The 17140-nt window shown below is 38.6% G+C and overlaps 2 protein-coding genes across 3 annotated transcripts; both read right to left on the bottom strand.

The window, feature by feature from the left end:
* Positions 1-1051: 1051 nt before the first annotated feature.
* mrps15 (mitochondrial ribosomal protein S15) lies at positions 1052-5376 on the bottom strand. Its single transcript, XM_063878960.1, has 8 exons — positions 5004-5376; positions 2832-2894; positions 2672-2747; positions 2505-2553; positions 2316-2400; positions 2155-2213; positions 1605-1796; positions 1052-1326 (listed from the first exon to the last, which is right to left on the bottom strand). The coding sequence occupies exons 1-8, from the start codon at positions 5104-5106 to the stop codon at positions 1225-1227; spliced, it is 729 nt and encodes a 242-aa protein (XP_063735030.1). The 5' UTR covers positions 5107-5376; the 3' UTR covers positions 1052-1224.
* Positions 5377-6394: 1018 nt separating this feature from the next.
* Positions 6395-16559, bottom strand: csf3r (colony stimulating factor 3 receptor). Of its 2 annotated transcripts, XM_063878957.1 has the most exons (17): positions 16427-16559; positions 14299-14400; positions 13243-13317; positions 12763-13059; positions 11996-12128; positions 11706-11872; positions 11058-11227; positions 10489-10639; positions 10126-10208; positions 9788-9995; positions 9057-9245; positions 8752-8853; positions 8138-8284; positions 7914-8054; positions 7726-7822; positions 7567-7645; positions 6395-7151 (listed from the first exon to the last, which is right to left on the bottom strand). In XM_063878957.1, the coding sequence occupies exons 3-17, from the start codon at positions 13295-13297 to the stop codon at positions 6669-6671; spliced, it is 2502 nt and encodes an 833-aa protein (XP_063735027.1). In that variant the 5' UTR covers positions 13298-13317; positions 14299-14400; positions 16427-16559; the 3' UTR covers positions 6395-6668. The 2 variants fall into 2 exon arrangements, with proteins under 2 accessions (XP_063735027.1, XP_063735028.1); XM_063878958.1 differs by lacking the exons at positions 13243-13317; positions 14299-14400; positions 16427-16559 and having other exon boundaries at positions 12683-12807.
* Positions 16560-17140: the final 581 nt, after the last annotated feature.

The following is a 17140-nucleotide window of genomic DNA, read 5'->3' as shown; positions in this document are numbered from 1 at the left end:
AGGTTTCTATTTCAATAATTTTCCAATCTCACATTAGATCAACAAGGTTTAGAGAATTGATGCCGTTATCAGAATTGCATGCTTTCATATAACACCCACAAATGCATCACCTCCAGCTTGAGAAGTCATCAATGTACTTTGTCACTACTGCAGGTTGTAAAAGAAAGGCATGAGTTTCTCAGGATTTAAAACAGTACAAAACTATGCAAAGCTAAACAAATATTAGACTTGATTGAATTAAGCCCCTTTGAATCAATCCAAATGTTCATATGGAGGTCCCTGTTATATGCACACAGGGCTGCTTTTGTAAGTATTCCAAGACTTAGATGTAAAATAACTGGATATAAAGGGAACATGGAACATATATACGGAGCACTTAAAAGGTAGTGATGCTTTCTGTTATCCACAACCATTGGAAGTTAAATTTAATGTCTACGTGATTAATTACTCAGGCCATAGTTTGAAGTCATGTTGTACTGGATCACACAACAGGATACTCTTGATATTTAGATGACATAAGAGAAAGATAATGCATCAACACATCAATATCTTTTGTACTCAACAAAAATGACAAACTTCTCAAATGACTTATGTATTGTGCCATTTATGGAGTGGAAAAAACATTTTGTAGAGTTGTATTATTTCTAGATATTTCATCTGCTAACACTAACACTCAGAAGGGCAAGTTACTAAAACATATTTAAAAACTATTTGAAAGGATGCAATGACTTCTTGGAGACAAACTTAAGGGCCATATTTGTTTGATAAATGATGAAACAAGGTAGGTTTGTCTTAAACAGCTGATAGAAGAAAATAAGTTCTGACGTCAAGACCAGACAAGCAAAATAGTGGAAATGTTCAGCCCACAGACAGCAGTAGCTTTCAGAGATTTGGTGTTTGTTTGCTGACAATATTAGAAAAAATAACTTTACAATTTGGAAATTTGGTGGTTATTTTGCTTCCCTTTATTCATTTCACAACTGCCAGTTCATTATTTTTGTGAAGCTAAATATATTTAATCTAATTGATAGTTAGGACAAGTACACTTAAATACAACTTTTTAAGACATTTTATTTCCATTTTATTCAGACATCAACATGAAAGCAATAAAAGGAAACATATTGTATGATGGTAATACATGGAAAAAGGACTTAATGTAACTTGGTTAAGACAAGCATTTAGTATCAGTTGTTGTTTTATACAGGTTACTGTTTTTAATGGGGTCTAAACAGCTGCTGTCTTGGCTGCCTTGGGGTCTGTGGGGGCTAAACTCTGGCTCATCTTCAGCCTCTGCTCTGCTTTCTGCTTCTGCACTTCCTGGAAGACCTGAGAGGAGACACAGATGACACAGTGTCAGTGGAAACACAAACACTTTCAACATGTGAGTCAGTTTGACGAGTTGACAAGCCAACCATCGGAAAGCTTGGGTGATGCTCTGCAATATACACATCTACATCAACAGTGTGGAATATAAGTCTTGTTTAGGGTCTTTAGATATTTACTCTGATAGAGACTTTGATTATACACTAAAAATACAAAATAATGTTTATCATGACCAGAAAATATATTTAAAAAAAATGAATAGTGGATTTTTTGTTGGATACCTTAATGCAGAGGGCCTTCTTAGCCACCCAGCGATGAGTGACCCGCCTGTAGTACTCCGGGGGGAAACTGTAAGTGATGCCCAGCTGCTCGCACACCTTCTCAAAGGCATCGTAGTTAACCAACCTCAGGTTTTTCAATAGCTTTTTCCTTCGATCAATGGCCATGAGCATCCGCCTTTTATTAGATTTGTCCTTGAATAAAACAGCACATAGATTGTGTTTGGTGATTCAAAGAAGCTCAAATTTCAGGTAATACATAATGCCAGATCTTTTTGTACATTTCACCAATGTTTTATGTATGATGTATCATGGAAATTTCCAAACATGGCTGTACTAAGCATGTTCTCATTTATGTGGGGGAGTACACAGGATATCCTGTAGCACACGCACACCTCTTACCAGAGGAAGACAGAGAGGAAATGTGGAGACATTAACAGACGCTATTGTGGTGAACTAACCCAAGATATGATACGTCATCTAAAGAACAAGCCCTCCTGTCTAGCTTGCGTGGGAGGAAAACATTATGTTAAGTGATCCTGATGCTACTCACCTTGTTGTGTTGTCGCAGGTGCTCCTGGAAGTTTCGGATTTTCGTTGTCAAAATAGCCACTGAGAACACACATTGAAAGCGAGAATGAATCAATAAACAATTACAACACACTACATCCCTTTCTCTGTATTTCAGCCATGTACAATATTGAAGTAACTAACCCTTGACTTCCACTGAGCTGCGGTCATTCTCATCCCTCTGGACTTTTGCGATCAGCTGTTCCTTTTTCAGCTGGAGCTTTTCACTCTGAAGACATGAACACAGAATGTAAAATTAATTAAGCTACATGTTTAAGTATCAGAAAACCGAACAAACATGACAAGGCAATTTTTTGTGGCATTATAACTTACATGACTCGCCAGCTCCAATGAAAGAAGTCTTTTGATAACATCATCAGTCCTGTGAATAGAAAAATCCACTTTTGTTAGAATTAATACAATAACTTAGATTTATAGTGAATTTTCAGTATATATATTTAACTTTTTTACAGATTTTTATTGCAGAAATGTGTGTTTACGTTTGCGCGAGGGGCACGGCTGCAAAGCCACTCTTCAGTAATGTTGGAGGGAGATCACTGAGTTGGCTCTCAGGGCCTAAACAAAATATAATGTCAGGAACGAAAGAGAGAGACCATTTTAAAATGACAAATCATGGAGTAGTGAAACGCAGCCTCATACCTGTCTTCTTTTTCTTTACAACACGAGCATAATGTCTCACTGGTGGAGGAATAGCGAAGCAACCTGCGGATGAAGAGAGAACAATAGTTATAAATGTGTAGTGAGTGAAGGGGAAAGATGAAAAGTAAAACAACTTAGATAAAGGGATGATAGGAAAGATAAGAGACTCAACAGCTGGTGCCTGAAGAAGTGAATCAAAAACAAAACGGCCTCAGAAAAAATTAAAACCTTGTGAAACACGCAACAAAGTGGCTCAGCAAAGGATCAGTGGTTGTCATTCATCTGTATGACCTAAGATACAACTTCACATAATGATAAAGTTACTACAAAACTGAATCATCACATCTGTCAGTTTCAACAACAACTCATGTCTTGACCTTCACAATTGGTTTGTATGTCTAGACATATAAAAACAAATCTCTTGCCGACACAAGACACATCATAAAGGAAAGACGTTCCACCTTGGAAATACCTAAAGAAACTAAATTTGACATTATTGCAGGTATATTCATTCTTTTAGGTGGTAGGATCTGGATGATGCTGTCATCAATCCTGCATGTGAAGAAAACTTTCTGTTAGGGATTAAACCAACATAAGTATTTTTTATTTTCAGTACGCCATTAATCATAAATGTGAGTCTTTCTCCATCTGATCATGAGAAATAAGTGTATTCTGTTGCGTGAGAGCCAGTGAGCCCACAGGATGATGAGGCCACTGATAAACAAGTTAAAAGCGGACAATTCGAAAAGCAGAACCAAGATTATCTGTTGCTCACCCCAGATAAATCACTCATATCAGATGCTGAGAGGAACGTGGTTTTCAATATCAATATCATCACAAATGATGTCATTTCCTCAAAACACATGCCTCATAACTGCAGAGATGCAGGCACAACTAACACAAACTAACAGGACCTTATTGCTCTCCTGACAGTATTTACTGGCAGTTATTATTATATAAAGTAAGACAAAAACAAATTTGTGAGGCCTTCTACTACTTTTTAAAAAATTCTTACACTGCCTGGCCAAAAAAAAGGTCACACACTCTAATATTCGTTGGACCGCCTTTAGCTTTGATTATGGTACGCATTCGTTGTGGCATCGTTTCCACAAGCTTCTGCAATGTCACAACATTTGTTTCTGTCTTGCATTAATTTTTCGCCATATCTTGTATTGATGACGGGAGATTTGGACCACTGCACAAAGTCTTCTCTACCACATCCCAAAGACTCTCTATCGGTTTCAGGTCTGGACTCTGTGGTGGCAAACCCATGTGTGAAAATATTGTCTCACGCTCCCTGAACCACTCTTTCACAATTTGAGCCCGATGGATCCTGGCACTGTCATCTTGGAACATGCCCGTACCTTCAGGGAAGAAGAACTTCATTGATGGAATAACCTGGTCATATAGTATATTCAGGGAGTCAGCTGACCTCATTCTTTGGGCACATAACATGCTGAACCTAGACCACACCAACTGCAGCAACCCCAGATCATAGCACTGCCCCCCACAGGCTTGTGACCTTTTTAATTGGAGGGGTCTCCAGCTGTATATGTATTTATTGTTTTTCTATCCTCAGACAAGCAACTGTAAACCAAATGTTTATGTATTGTATGGTGTATATTGCACGTATGCATAGGCCTCATCTATACTGAGGACGTGTGTACATTCTACCCACTGAGATTTGCACAAGACAACATGTACAATCTCAAAGAATGGTCACACTGTTTGGATGTTTTTCTGGTAACCCAAGTAGTGCAATTTGGACCTGCAAAACGTTTAATATTACTAATAATTGAATAGAGAATAGCTCTGCAGCAGTTACTGAACTAGTAAAAAAAGTATTGTAAGCATATATCTTTATGAAGAGTTGTTACATCTGTGCGTATAAAGGCCTATGAATACACACTGAGAGATGAAGCAACACACCTGCACACAGTTCTGCAGGAGTGAATCCATATTTAGTTAAAGAACATATCATCTAAAACAGCCAGGTTTATAATGAACACATGCCAGCTTCTTGTTTTACGTCACTCTTCCTGTCGCGTACACTTTAGATAAGATGTTGTTCTCCCTGCTCCTTTCTATCATGGGCTACACAAACTGCGCAAAGTGTACATGGTTTGTGTTATAATATTTGAGAGGAATAAACTGATAATATAAAACACTCACCGCCTGTGACTCTCGGTGCTGCTGTCAGACCAGCGCTGCAGCTCCCTCGGAAAACACTGACTGAAGCCTTCAGAACAGTTCGCAGAGCAATGTTGGTTAACATGGTTGTCAAAAAAAGGTCACAAAGTAAGAAACACTCTCCCCAAAAAGGATTTAAATGTGTCAGGAGATCACGCTCGACCCCTATATGAGGATCGCCATTTTGTCTAGACCAAACTAGCTGAGTGAGAATAAGGCACGTTTTGCAAGGCTATGCTAACAATCCCAGAGTACATCGATAGCGGAGTAGGCAATATGTCGGTGAAAAATAAAAGCTACCCGAGCTTAAGAGTCTTTGTTCCTTTAGTGTTTTATTTTATAATAAGATATAGTTTGCAAATCACAAAATATTTGTATTTACTTTGAGGTATATCTTGTAGCGATGTTTGTGAAGATGATGAAGAAGTCTCCGGAGACACCAGCTTGTATATAATAAGGTTTATTACAAACAGCAGTAGCTCATACACTAACACGGGCAATACGAGGTTCCCAGAGCCAATTGTGGAAGTCCCCCGAACTATCTTTGTGCATGCAATTTATAGGAGAAATGTATGTGCGTGTCCAATGTGTGTCCCCAAAGGAGGTGATCAATAACAATGTGTGCCCCACTAAAGTGACATGTATATGTTCATGGGAGGCCCCTGACGTATTCCAGATGTTATGCAACATCCTATGGCACCCCATTCTCTCTGAACAACATCTTCTCTGCACTCTCTATGACCTCAGAGAGTAACTAACTGTATATATGAACCGATTTAATATACCACAACTGTATTTGAGAAGGATTTTGTGAGAGGCTTAAGTTGTTGCTGGTTTTTAGGTTGGGTGGAATGTGGTTTTAATACAAAATTAAAACTCATAGCAGTGAGTCATTGAATCCAAAATATAATAGCATTTATAATATAATACTAGATCAGTAATGGTTTGAAAATGTGTACACTGATTGATCAAATTTATACAAATGGACATTGGCTACACTACTCTAACGTTGCAGTGGTATACCTTATTTTTAATAAGAGACACATGACAAATAGATGATCCAAGTTGAATCCAAATACAATACAATTACAAGACGGATAGTATGTGGGGGAGATGTTTTATGGCTCTTCTAATATATTAACCTTCACTTTCAAAGACCTCTAACTTGTGAAGTAGTTGGGCAACACTGACATTTTGGATTAAATAATAGAGAGACAATAAGGTGTCCTAATTTATCAGCAAGTGACCAATACAGCATTTCACACCGGTGTTCAAGTTCATAAAAATGTTTTGGATAACTAATAAATACTTGATTTTCTCCGTAGATTTGTGCAAGAGCAAATATTTAAATGAGGAAAAAAGATCAGCAGCTGTTTTATTTTGTTTCTGTTGAATTATTTTATTCCAAATCCCGTTTATCAGGCCATTTACAAAACACAACAATTCTCAACAATATTGTTTTCTTAAAAAGTGCGGTACAGAAAAAAGAATCAACATCATTACATTTTAAAGTGATTTTATCATTAAATCTCGCATGCATTTACAGCTGTGCACTCTGTAGAATCAACTTATCACAATCATCTCATTACGCCAACCCACATCTACTTCTTCATCTTTGCAAAGCAGCTACTCTTATAATCAAGTACTTTAGTCAATTTGAGTATCATTTAAGGTCAAGGAGTGTAGAAAAGGAAAGTCATCCCACAGAATCCTTGGGTCGTTCCCTTCCTCAGGTACGCAATTATGGCACGGTCCAAAGAAACATTGCTCACTCTGCATCCCATCCGTTGCCATATTCTGGTAGCACTTTGGAGTGACGGATTCTTCATTCTCCAGGAGGGGCTGCGTGGACTCAGAACGCAGGTACACATGAGGGTCTTTGGATGTAAGACTGTCGCAGGGACCAGAGAAGATCACAGTAGCGTAAGGAACAGAGTCGCTGTTTGACCCGCAGTAGCCAGAGAGGAAGGGTGAACCACAAATGGATTCCCCAAGGTCACTGGTGTCTTCTTTGTTGCTTAACCAGGGGTCATCGTCCTCCTTACTGAGTTTCACAGGGAGCTCCAGGAAGCTCAGGTGGGACAGGTACATCGGATTGGGCTCCTCATTGTCCCAGTCAAGATGGGAATCCTGACAAAAGGATATTAAATAAGTCACTCAATGTCTTTCAATAATAAAGGAACATACAGCCTGTATATCGCTTGGCATTTTCATTATGTTAATTAAAGCAGCAATAAAAGGCTTTTTTCCCCTGAGCAGCATTATTATTCATTTAAAGTTGTGTTTGTTTAATATCCAAGTCAAATATTCTCTTTTTTGAGCTTTGTTGTGGTCTCCAGCTCCTGAGTGCAATATCTTTCGAACATTTTTAGCTTATTTTTAGCTGGGCAGGAGATGTACAGTACAAAGGTTGTATTATAGCATTTTTGCTGCCTGCATTCTCTCAGACATTCTCTTGTTCGTATAAAATATTGAATATTGCAGCTTTAAACTAAATAGGGCCATTGCAAAAATCATTTTCTGCTGCACAGGCTTATTTCAGCACCTGGGTCGATTCTGATGTCCATCTCTTGATGCTGCTATTAGCCGGATCTGGAACAGCTGGCCAAAAACGCCCTTTCAGCCTGCAAAAGAAAGAGAAATGTTTAACAGGATAAACTATATCACACCTTCACCGGGTAAGACAGCGTAGCAAGGATCTCACCTTTTGTGGTTGGAGAAACAAGTCATGACTATGATTATAAGCACCAATGACAGTCCAACACCCGACACAATCAAAGTCGTCACAACAGTAACCGCATCTGAGAGGAGAGAAATACACATCCTGGATGTGTGTTGTGACAATATAGACTCAATGATTTTAGAAAGCCAAATTCAGACAATAATACTGACCGAAAGGATCCATATTAAATTGAATCGTTGATCCGTTCATGCTCCCGCCAGACGTGCTAACCATCATGAAAGCTTCATACAGAGACTCAGTGTTGAGGCCTTTCAGGACCACCCTCCTCTCTCCTGGTTCAGCACTCACAACTAAAAGAAGAGTCAGACATCACTTAGCGTCAAGTACATAAAAGAATGTTTTAAATCTGTCCAAATTATAGTCTTTAACTTACCGTTAATGGTTCCCTTTTTATCACAGTAGAAGACTTTGTAGCTCTGGATGATCCCGTTCCTCTGGTCTAACGGTATTTCATCCCAGGTGAGCTCAACATGTGACTGCCAGCTCTTTTTAATTTGTATTTTCGGAACCATGGATGGAGCTTTAAAACAAATATCAGGGGGATTTTTTTATTACAACTATAAGTAGCAAACTACTTATTAACACTTAAACCGGTTTGTTTTGTACCTTTGCAAGTGTGTCAATTTAATGTAACTAGTGCGTTCTGTTTTTGTATTCTTCTCTTTGCTGCAACTGCTTTTTATTTCTGCTTTCACCACTGCATTTATTAAGGTGTTTATATTTTTAACTGCATCAAGGAAATAGAGTATACTGACAATAAAGTTCTTCTAATTCTGAGTCTGACCTTCAGAGCAGCAGCAAAATTATTCATCTCTATCCACAAGAGGGCATTATTTCATCATGTATCAGCTGATTCTGATGGATTGCACAATTTCCTTTTTTTTTTACTCATGTAGCAACTCTTTTCTCACAAAGTTGAGGCAGCTCGCCTCTCTCACAGCTCTGCCTGCTCTTTGTGTGATCCTCTTTGGGTCTTTAGTGACTTACCTTTTTGTCTCGAGTAGGCATTAACAGTCTGAGGAAGGCCTATTCCATCCTTAAACCTGGGATACACAGAGATCCCATAGGGCTTGTAGGGCTCAAAGCTGCCTATTGATGAGAGTCAAGAGGTTAGAGTGTATCAGTGCCCATAAGCTTTGACAGAGTGTGCAGGCACATGAAAAAGGAGACAGTATAAAAGCGGATTCTCGGCCTGAAGGATGAAGACTAGATTAGGAAAACCATATAAAAACTGAGAGCAATAAGAAGGACATGGATTTTAAAATCTGCCATACAAATACCACAAAACATACCCGTAATAACAAGACGTGTCTGGTTTCTGTCGGTTATTTCAAATTGGGTGAGAGAGAGGTCTGTTTTTAACAAAGGTCTCCAATCTACCACAAAGCCAATGAGAGTTGAGGAAACCAGGTTTTTCCACTGAACCAGTAGAGATCTGTCGTCCTGAGGAATGACTGAGACGTCTGAAACCACGGCACGATCTACAGAAAAAAAAACACAAAAAGGTTCTTTAAACTGTATCATATTTGAGCCATTTCTAAGCCAGTTTGAAAGGGCCCTATCATGCTCATTTTCAGGTTCATATTTGTAATATGTGCCTCTACTGCGACATGTCTCCATGCTTTAATGTTCAAAAAGGTGTTTATTTGTCTCATACTGCCTGTGCTGCGGCACCTCTTTTAACCCTCTGTCAGAAACCATAGCCCAGTCTGTTCTGATTGGTTAGCTGGCCGGCTCTGTTGCTATGAGAAGCCTTAGCCTATCATGTACAATGTGTTGAAGCACTAGCCAGTAGAAGTGCATGTGTTGCGTAGTGATGTCACTATGTTACAGAAGTAAATAAGGAAGTCCAACTGAGGCGTTTCAGGCAGGGGGGAGTGTGTGGGAAAGAAACTCCCTCTGGAAGGAACTTCTGGATTTTAGCCTTTGCAGACTATTAACAGACTTAACGCACTACAGGAAAGGAGAACCACAAAAAGCATAATAGGGCCTCTTCAAGCAGATTTAAGGCAGTAAATGTAACCTTTTGGTAGGTGAATCCGAACTTCAGTTGGGGAGGATTTTCCTGCTGCATTTACAGCACTCAGATAAATTTTCTTTGCTCTCTCGGGAAGCTGGAAGGTACAGTAATTCCCCTTTGTAGAGCAGACTTTTCCATTCGTAACTGGCAGCTTCTTTCCTGAGACAATGTATGACAGATTCTGGCCGTTGGCGCGGAATTGTTTTGATGGCTGAAAGGAGAGGAAACAAATTTGAGAGGGCATTTTAGAGGCGAACCGCACACACTCAACCATAGCTATAACAGAAAACAAATCAATCTGTGAAAAGTGTCAAGCCACATGTAAAGTGTGATGTGTGTACCTTCCAAAACAATTGTATGTTGAGTTGTTTGTGCAGTTGATCCCCCGATACCTTCATCCACGAGTCTAGGCGTCCAGCGGGAGCTAAAAGAAAGAAACGCTGTCAGTTTAGCAGCTCGTCAGAAAAAGCCTACACTTCTCTTCTCACTCTTTAAAAAACTTTCCATGTAAGACGGGTTTTATGGATTCACAGACAAGAATGTGTGGCAGAATTCAATACGTCAATTCAGCCTGTGCTATAGAGCAAAGCAATGGGAGATGTTGGACAAGGCATTAGCATATATTGAAAAGAGCAGGGAATGGAAGAAAAGGCGACAGATTGGAAATGACTGATTGTGTCACTCTGAATTGATCTAAGACCTACCAGTCTCCAAGGTGACTCCAGACTGGCGGCTGCTCCACTCACTCCAGGGGCTCTGCTGGTATCGGACTCTGATCTGGGCGAGATACTGCGTCCCGTGACGGAGACGACACTGGTCCACAGATCTAGCTGGTCTAACCCGGTTTACCAGGATCTAACATGTGTCCCAGAGCACATAGTGACATGAGATTATGAACTTAAAGCAGGTTATAATACTGTAGGGTTGCTTTTCATAACCAGAAACATAATGTGGTTTATTGCCAGGTTGTTTTAAACATACAAGGAATTTGCTTTTGTGTCTATATAAAAAAGTCAGTAAGATTGACTAAATTGTGGAAATCATAAAATATTACAAAAATGTAGAAATAAAATGAAATATTCTAAATATAAACATATATTTAAATCATAGAAATATATGGGACTATTTAAAAAGAAGTATCATAAAAAAAGTAATTACAATAAGACTATGACAAATTAAATATAATTCTGATATATGTATATATATTTAAAGTGGAAGAAATGTTTAAAATGAAGTTTTAGTTGATAATGAAAATGGAAGAGATTGTGCTCACTGGCTGTTCGCTCCAGTAGCTGCTGTCAGCAGTTTTGATTCGGACTTCCAGGTTCAGGCGTAAGTCACGCATCCAGGCCTGCTGCTGAGATAAGCTCCAGCTCAGCTTCAGGCAGCCGTACCTTTTTGACTCTGCTTGAATCTTCAGAATCGTTGGTGGGTCAAACTTAGCTGTAGAAAAATTGACAACAAAGCAAAAGATTTGATTTATTTTCCCCTAATAATACTTTTAGATGTTCTAATCTGTGCAGAAAAGTTTCAATCCAAGCGTGTGCCTCTCATGTATCAGCTTCACATTTTCATTTTCATAAAACAATATATACGGTGCATCAGATTATCAGGATGGGCATTTTTGGAAATGCCGTTAAAACAGCAGTTAAATGTTCTTTTGCAATATTGGTTAAAAGGTAGAGGAGAATCAAAATACCAAAGCACCAATTTACCACTTCATTCCTATTGAGACTGATGACGATTTAAAAAAGGTTAAGTAACTTCCCTTGATTACATTTGTCAGACTTTGCACAGCTCCAACATAACAAAGACAGTACACTTGTATTCAGACCTGGATATGTAAAACTAATTGGTAATGTATGTGGTGTAATTTGATTGAGGTATTTTTTCCCCCCCAATATAAAACAACATTTCTCACCGGCACTGACTGGCTCTAATATAATGGGTGCTGAGGTGGCCTCCCCAAGTTCATTCACCGCCTTCACGTATATCTTCATATCTGAGAAAAGGCCAAAGCCGGTGCGAGGGATAATATAACGGTGGACTCCCGCAGGCAGCTCGTAAGTGAAGTTCTCGTTTGTATCCCTGAAATGAGGAAATCATAACATGAGAAACGCAGTTGTGCAAATGAACAGACACCACATTCCTAACACCAATGATGTTGGCTTTCTGGTAAGTGCTTCAGTCTTTTTCCTGTTAGAATATTACCATATCTCTGTGTGGAGGCTGTACTTTGTGAGCAGGTGGGTCTCCTGCTGCCCAGGATCCCAGCTACAGGTCAGGGTGTTGGGGGTGGTGAGGTTGGTCTGACAGCTGATATTCTGCGGTGCTTCTGGTCGATCTATAGATGAAACAAAAACAGATAATGAGGATATTAGGGAGATGTTATGTCAAGACATTATGTGGGACAAGTAGTGGATCTATGGAAGCAAAAAAGAATATTTGTTTTATTTTGAAATGTTTGTTGATTTTATTATAAGTAGTAGTGGTTTTACTGCAGACAAAAATAAGCATGTAGCTTAATATGTATGACATTAATGTCTTTTGTACGTCAAAAACATTGTGAAAAACTAAAGATATGCAGATTTTTGTTTCACCTGTTTTTTTATGTTTTAGATCAAAATTAAATTGTTTTTTTGGGCAAAGAAAGTTCCAAAGTAGTCTAAATGAACATTTCTAACATCTTTTTTGATATTATACATCGATCCTCTGATACACTCTTTGCTGTTAACCACGGAAAACATGTTTAGATCTATTAAAATGTGTCAGATCTCTTAGATGGGTAGTCAAAAAATTGCTTGTAAGTTAATTAAAGTGTTCAATGTTAAAACTTTCTATTGTTTTAAGTTAAGATCAGAAAGACATATGAAACGTTTTCCTTCATTAGCAATTTACCAAACATTCCCAGGTTTTTTCTTGCTTGGCATGTTGATAGCAATGAAAAAACATGCACAAGAAGTTGAAATCTTTCTCACATCCAGCTCTGATCTCCACTCCTCCGACCACTTGAAGAGTAGAGGCCTGGACGCAGCAGGTGAGGAAACCCCTGGTGTGATTAAAGCTCGGTATCACAACCTCCGACCCCATGCCGCTCTCATTGGCCACGAGGCTGCCGGGGAATAAGCGATCTCCGAGTCGCCACTCTATGTGAACAGCTTGTCCAATGACCAGAGGGCAGTTGTCCCTGATCACACAGGTGGCGCTGACAGGCGACCCCAAAGGCACCACTGTGCTGGCCGTCTGGACCTTTGCACACGGCTGTACGTCATCCTCTAACAATGAGAAAATTAATGAAGCTGTGGCAATTTGACAAGAATCTTAATTGTAAATGCCAAGTTTAGCTGTAGAAAAATTGGACAGAACCTCCTAAGGCAAAAGTCAGAAAAAGTGTAATAACAATTCACTCCGTAAATGCTGGTTAGGTATTTCCATTTAGATTTGCTTTTCACACTCACCATTTCTCACTCCATTCACAAATGCCAGCAGCATGACAATCACCAACAGCAACATGGATATCCTGATGATAAGACCTGTTAGGCAGCCAAAAGGAAATGCATTACTTCTAAATTGCAAACTTTCATGGCCTTTCAAAACAGCATTTGAATTGCTGTTCATTTCAGAGAGACATGGTGCATTGTGTGGGGAAGAAAGAGAGAGTGATAACGTCTGCCGGTTCAAAACACATCATCAACATGGTGCTTCAAATGTTTGGTGGGGCTGGGGTGATGTGAGGAAGGTTATGATCTCCTTAACGCAAACATATTTCAATATAAATAGACGGCAAGAGAATGCATCCCCTGCGTCCCAACACAAGAATGAAGAGACACCTAAAGTGCTGCCTGTGAAAAGGTGGAGAAACTCTTACAATGACATGACACACTTCTGGGTCCACATTTATGTAAAATGATTACACAAAGGATGTGACATGCAAGCTGTTGCAAATTTAAATTTAAATGATTTGGTGACTGAATACATCAAATGCTGCATGTCTCCTCTTATGCTCTTATACTTTTATATTATAGAGATAAAAGTTCTCCAAGCAGGAATCATTTAATTACCAGTTGTATGAAGGGAACCAGCCTTTTTGGAAATGCACTCTATAGCTGATTGGTCATGTATAATGAGCAGAAGACTTTTAACCAAAGCAGATGGGAGTGATTCTACATTAAACTGCTGATATTAAAAGGGAAAATATTCTACATTTGAGGTTTTCCCCTTCCTCTAGTGTGTTTTTTTGTTTTTGCATGTGAAAGGTCTGCAGTTCCCTACAAAGGGAGTTTCTCTATGACGCCCCCCCCCCCCCACAGCACAGGCAGTATGAGAAAAATAAAGACGTTTTTGAACATTAGAGCAAGTAAACATCTCACAGTAGAGGCACACATTACAACAATTAACCTACAAATTAACATAATAAGTCAAAACGTGCTTCCTAAGTTGAAGAATCAGTTGGAACTTCAAGATTAAGTGTTGTGAATATGACAGTAATTTCGTGGTTTTTTTTAAATACTCACCAATAAACAACCATGAAAGTATGACATTCAAATGAACTCTGATTCCCGGCTTACAAAGCAACACCAACAAGGCTCAGACATGCCTTCACAGCATTTCTGTGTCTGCGAGAGGAAAGAAAAAAGCTGTTAGTGACTGTTGATTTGTGAGTGTTGAGTGTTTCACATGTTAAGATATTTCATGTCAAAACAGAGAGTTGACACACTTTCACAGACGCACAGATGGTTTATCACGTAAACAGTCGTGAGCCATCTGACTCCAAATTGTGGTTGTGAGATATTTCATAACACATTTCACAATATGTTTCACCAATCAAAACAGAATTTAGTTTTGTTCAGACAAGTCATTTTGGCAGTGATTACTCTGAAAAAGACAATGCTTCATTTGTGCTAATTGCTGCTACTTATGTGGTTTATAATATGCCTACTATATTTCTATCCAACCAATTGGATTGTGGACCTTTAATAAACAAAACAAGCAATTTAAAGATGTCCTCCTGGTCCCGAGGAATTATTCTGATTATTTTCTGATGTTTTAATGGAAAACAACTGTCCTAAAAAGTAATAATTCTGGCATTAAATGACTACAAAAAGCAGTAATTAATAGTGTTTTTAATACTTTTAACTCCCTCTTTCACTAAAGTGGATCAAACTTGTGTTTTATTATTTGATGCTAATTTTAGTTCTTAACTGACTAACTGATGATATGAGACTTCAGTTACAATTTTTCTTTCAAAGCGAAAAGAACAAGAGATTTCCTTTAACACAGCTTCCAAGTATTTCTGTTCTAGAACAACTCTTAACCTTAATGCAGAAATATTATCTCCAGACGGTCAAATAAGACAAGGAGGGAAGACTTAAATCATTTGTAACCATCAGTCAAACTCACAGTAAGATCCCTTTTCTCAAACCACTATATTTGTTGAAATCCGCGTTAAAGGGATGTGAAAGAAGTGGAAATTCCCTGTTTCTTTGCAGACATGTGAATAAAGGCTCCAATTTGTGCATGTTTTTCTTTTTAGAAACTTAGCACTAATAGGTGACCCTGCGTCTCTGACATAACACAATCGGTACAAAGAGAGGGAAGAAGAGACATGTTATTATGTTTGGATTGTGTTTTGTCAAAAGTAACAATTTGTCACAAGACTCTATCCACTGAAACTCTTTATTTTAGGTGAGTTCGTGAATTTTGTTCCTAATTAATCCATGGTAAAAAAATGAATCTGATTTTTATTTTGTGTAACAGTGAGTCATGTCACAATGCGTAGAGATACATTTTGCGATGGCCACCATATGTTTCCTTTCCCGTTGCTGTTGGAGGTTACAAAACGCCCACTTTCAGGATTTGGCAATATCCTTGAGACACATTGCCAAACAGGCCACTATTTCCCCTTTTTGTTATTATTTCTTGTAAAATGTATTATTCTATAAGTAAGGGATACAAAAAGCGTTAAAGAAAGAACATGTCTTTGGTATTTAGAAAAAAAATCCTAGAAATGTTCCTTCTATCTCAAAAGTCACTGCATTTGTCACCAGTTGTAAAAGTCAGAAAGGCTAGAAATAAGCTTCAGCTTCACATCCTCTTTTTTAATGGACGACCAGATCATTAATTTATTCCAAATCTTTCGACAGCATTATTTCATAACCACACTGTTACAGTTTGGAAAAATTACAGAACAACAAAGCCAAGGCAATAGCTGTTCTCACAAAGATAAAGCTGAAAACAGCAAAACTAAAAAGTTGTTTATGTTATAAGCTTTGAATTCCAACTATCTTTACTTTTAAATAACGATTTTATGTTAGATTTCCTCCGTAAATCCTAAATATTCGAGGGACATTTTTTAAAAATATACTGGCGTTACGATGCAGGAACTTACAAAGGATAATAACTGGCACACGTTCAAAACCCAGCGGCATAAATCCTGTGATAAACAAGTGTTTTCAATGTAATTAAGTTGAGCGGTCCGTAAGTTGGATCAGGAGGCAACACTATACCCTGTAACTCAGAAAGAAGTTTTTCTGAAGTTTACCTTTTAAAGGTTTAAATCTGGCACAAATCTCAAAATGAAAGGGACAGCAAATCACTTGAATTGAAGTTAAAGGAGAGCCATAATGGAGGCTTTCCACTCACCACACAGCAGCTGCAGCAGACCCAGAAAGACGAGAGGCTCTCATCAGCCTGATAGCAGCAGATGAAACTCAAAGCACCTCAGGTTGGAGGATGGATGTGTGTGTGTGTGTGTGTGTGTGTGTGTGTGTGTGTGTGTGTGTGTGTGTGTGTGTGTGTGTGTGTGTGTGTGTGCCAAGCAGCAGTAGCAGCAACAGCAGCAGCTTCAACATCCTTGTTTTGAATTTGTGAAACTTCACTTTTTTCCAGGAAGAAACACATGAATCATAGGGCACAGTTATGGGAAGAAAAGTGGGGTGTTTCAAATCAGGGTTTCCTCGAAAGACGCGAGTTGAATAATTCTACTAAAAATGATCAAATCTGGAGTATACTCGGTGATATCGGATGTTTTAATATTCATGACTCCTGGTTTGTTTGTTTGTCAGCAGAAGAAGTGAAAGAGTGTAGCATGGGCACTTGAAGTAGGATCCCATTAAATTGTGGAGCAGATCCAACTCACAAAATTATACAATTATTTTTCAATCTTCACTTTGCAAGAAGGGTCATTTGGCCTTGCTGGATGTCTGTGTGCCCCTTGAGTTACATTACATTTGAATGCTTCACATTACATTTCCTTTAAATGAGGCTTTAATCCAAATGGTTTCAAAATAAGTGCATACTCTTTTGACGATACATATTCTGAAAAGGCAAGAAACCTACAAGCGCATTAGCTTTCAA

The sequence above is a fragment of the Eleginops maclovinus genome, chromosome 3, assembly GCF_036324505.1.
Source record: "Eleginops maclovinus isolate JMC-PN-2008 ecotype Puerto Natales chromosome 3, JC_Emac_rtc_rv5, whole genome shotgun sequence".
NCBI classification, from domain to species: Eukaryota; Metazoa; Chordata; class Actinopteri; order Perciformes; family Eleginopidae; genus Eleginops; species Eleginops maclovinus.
Note: the sequence above shows the minus strand (reverse complement) of the source record. Positions and strands in the feature narration are given on the sequence as shown.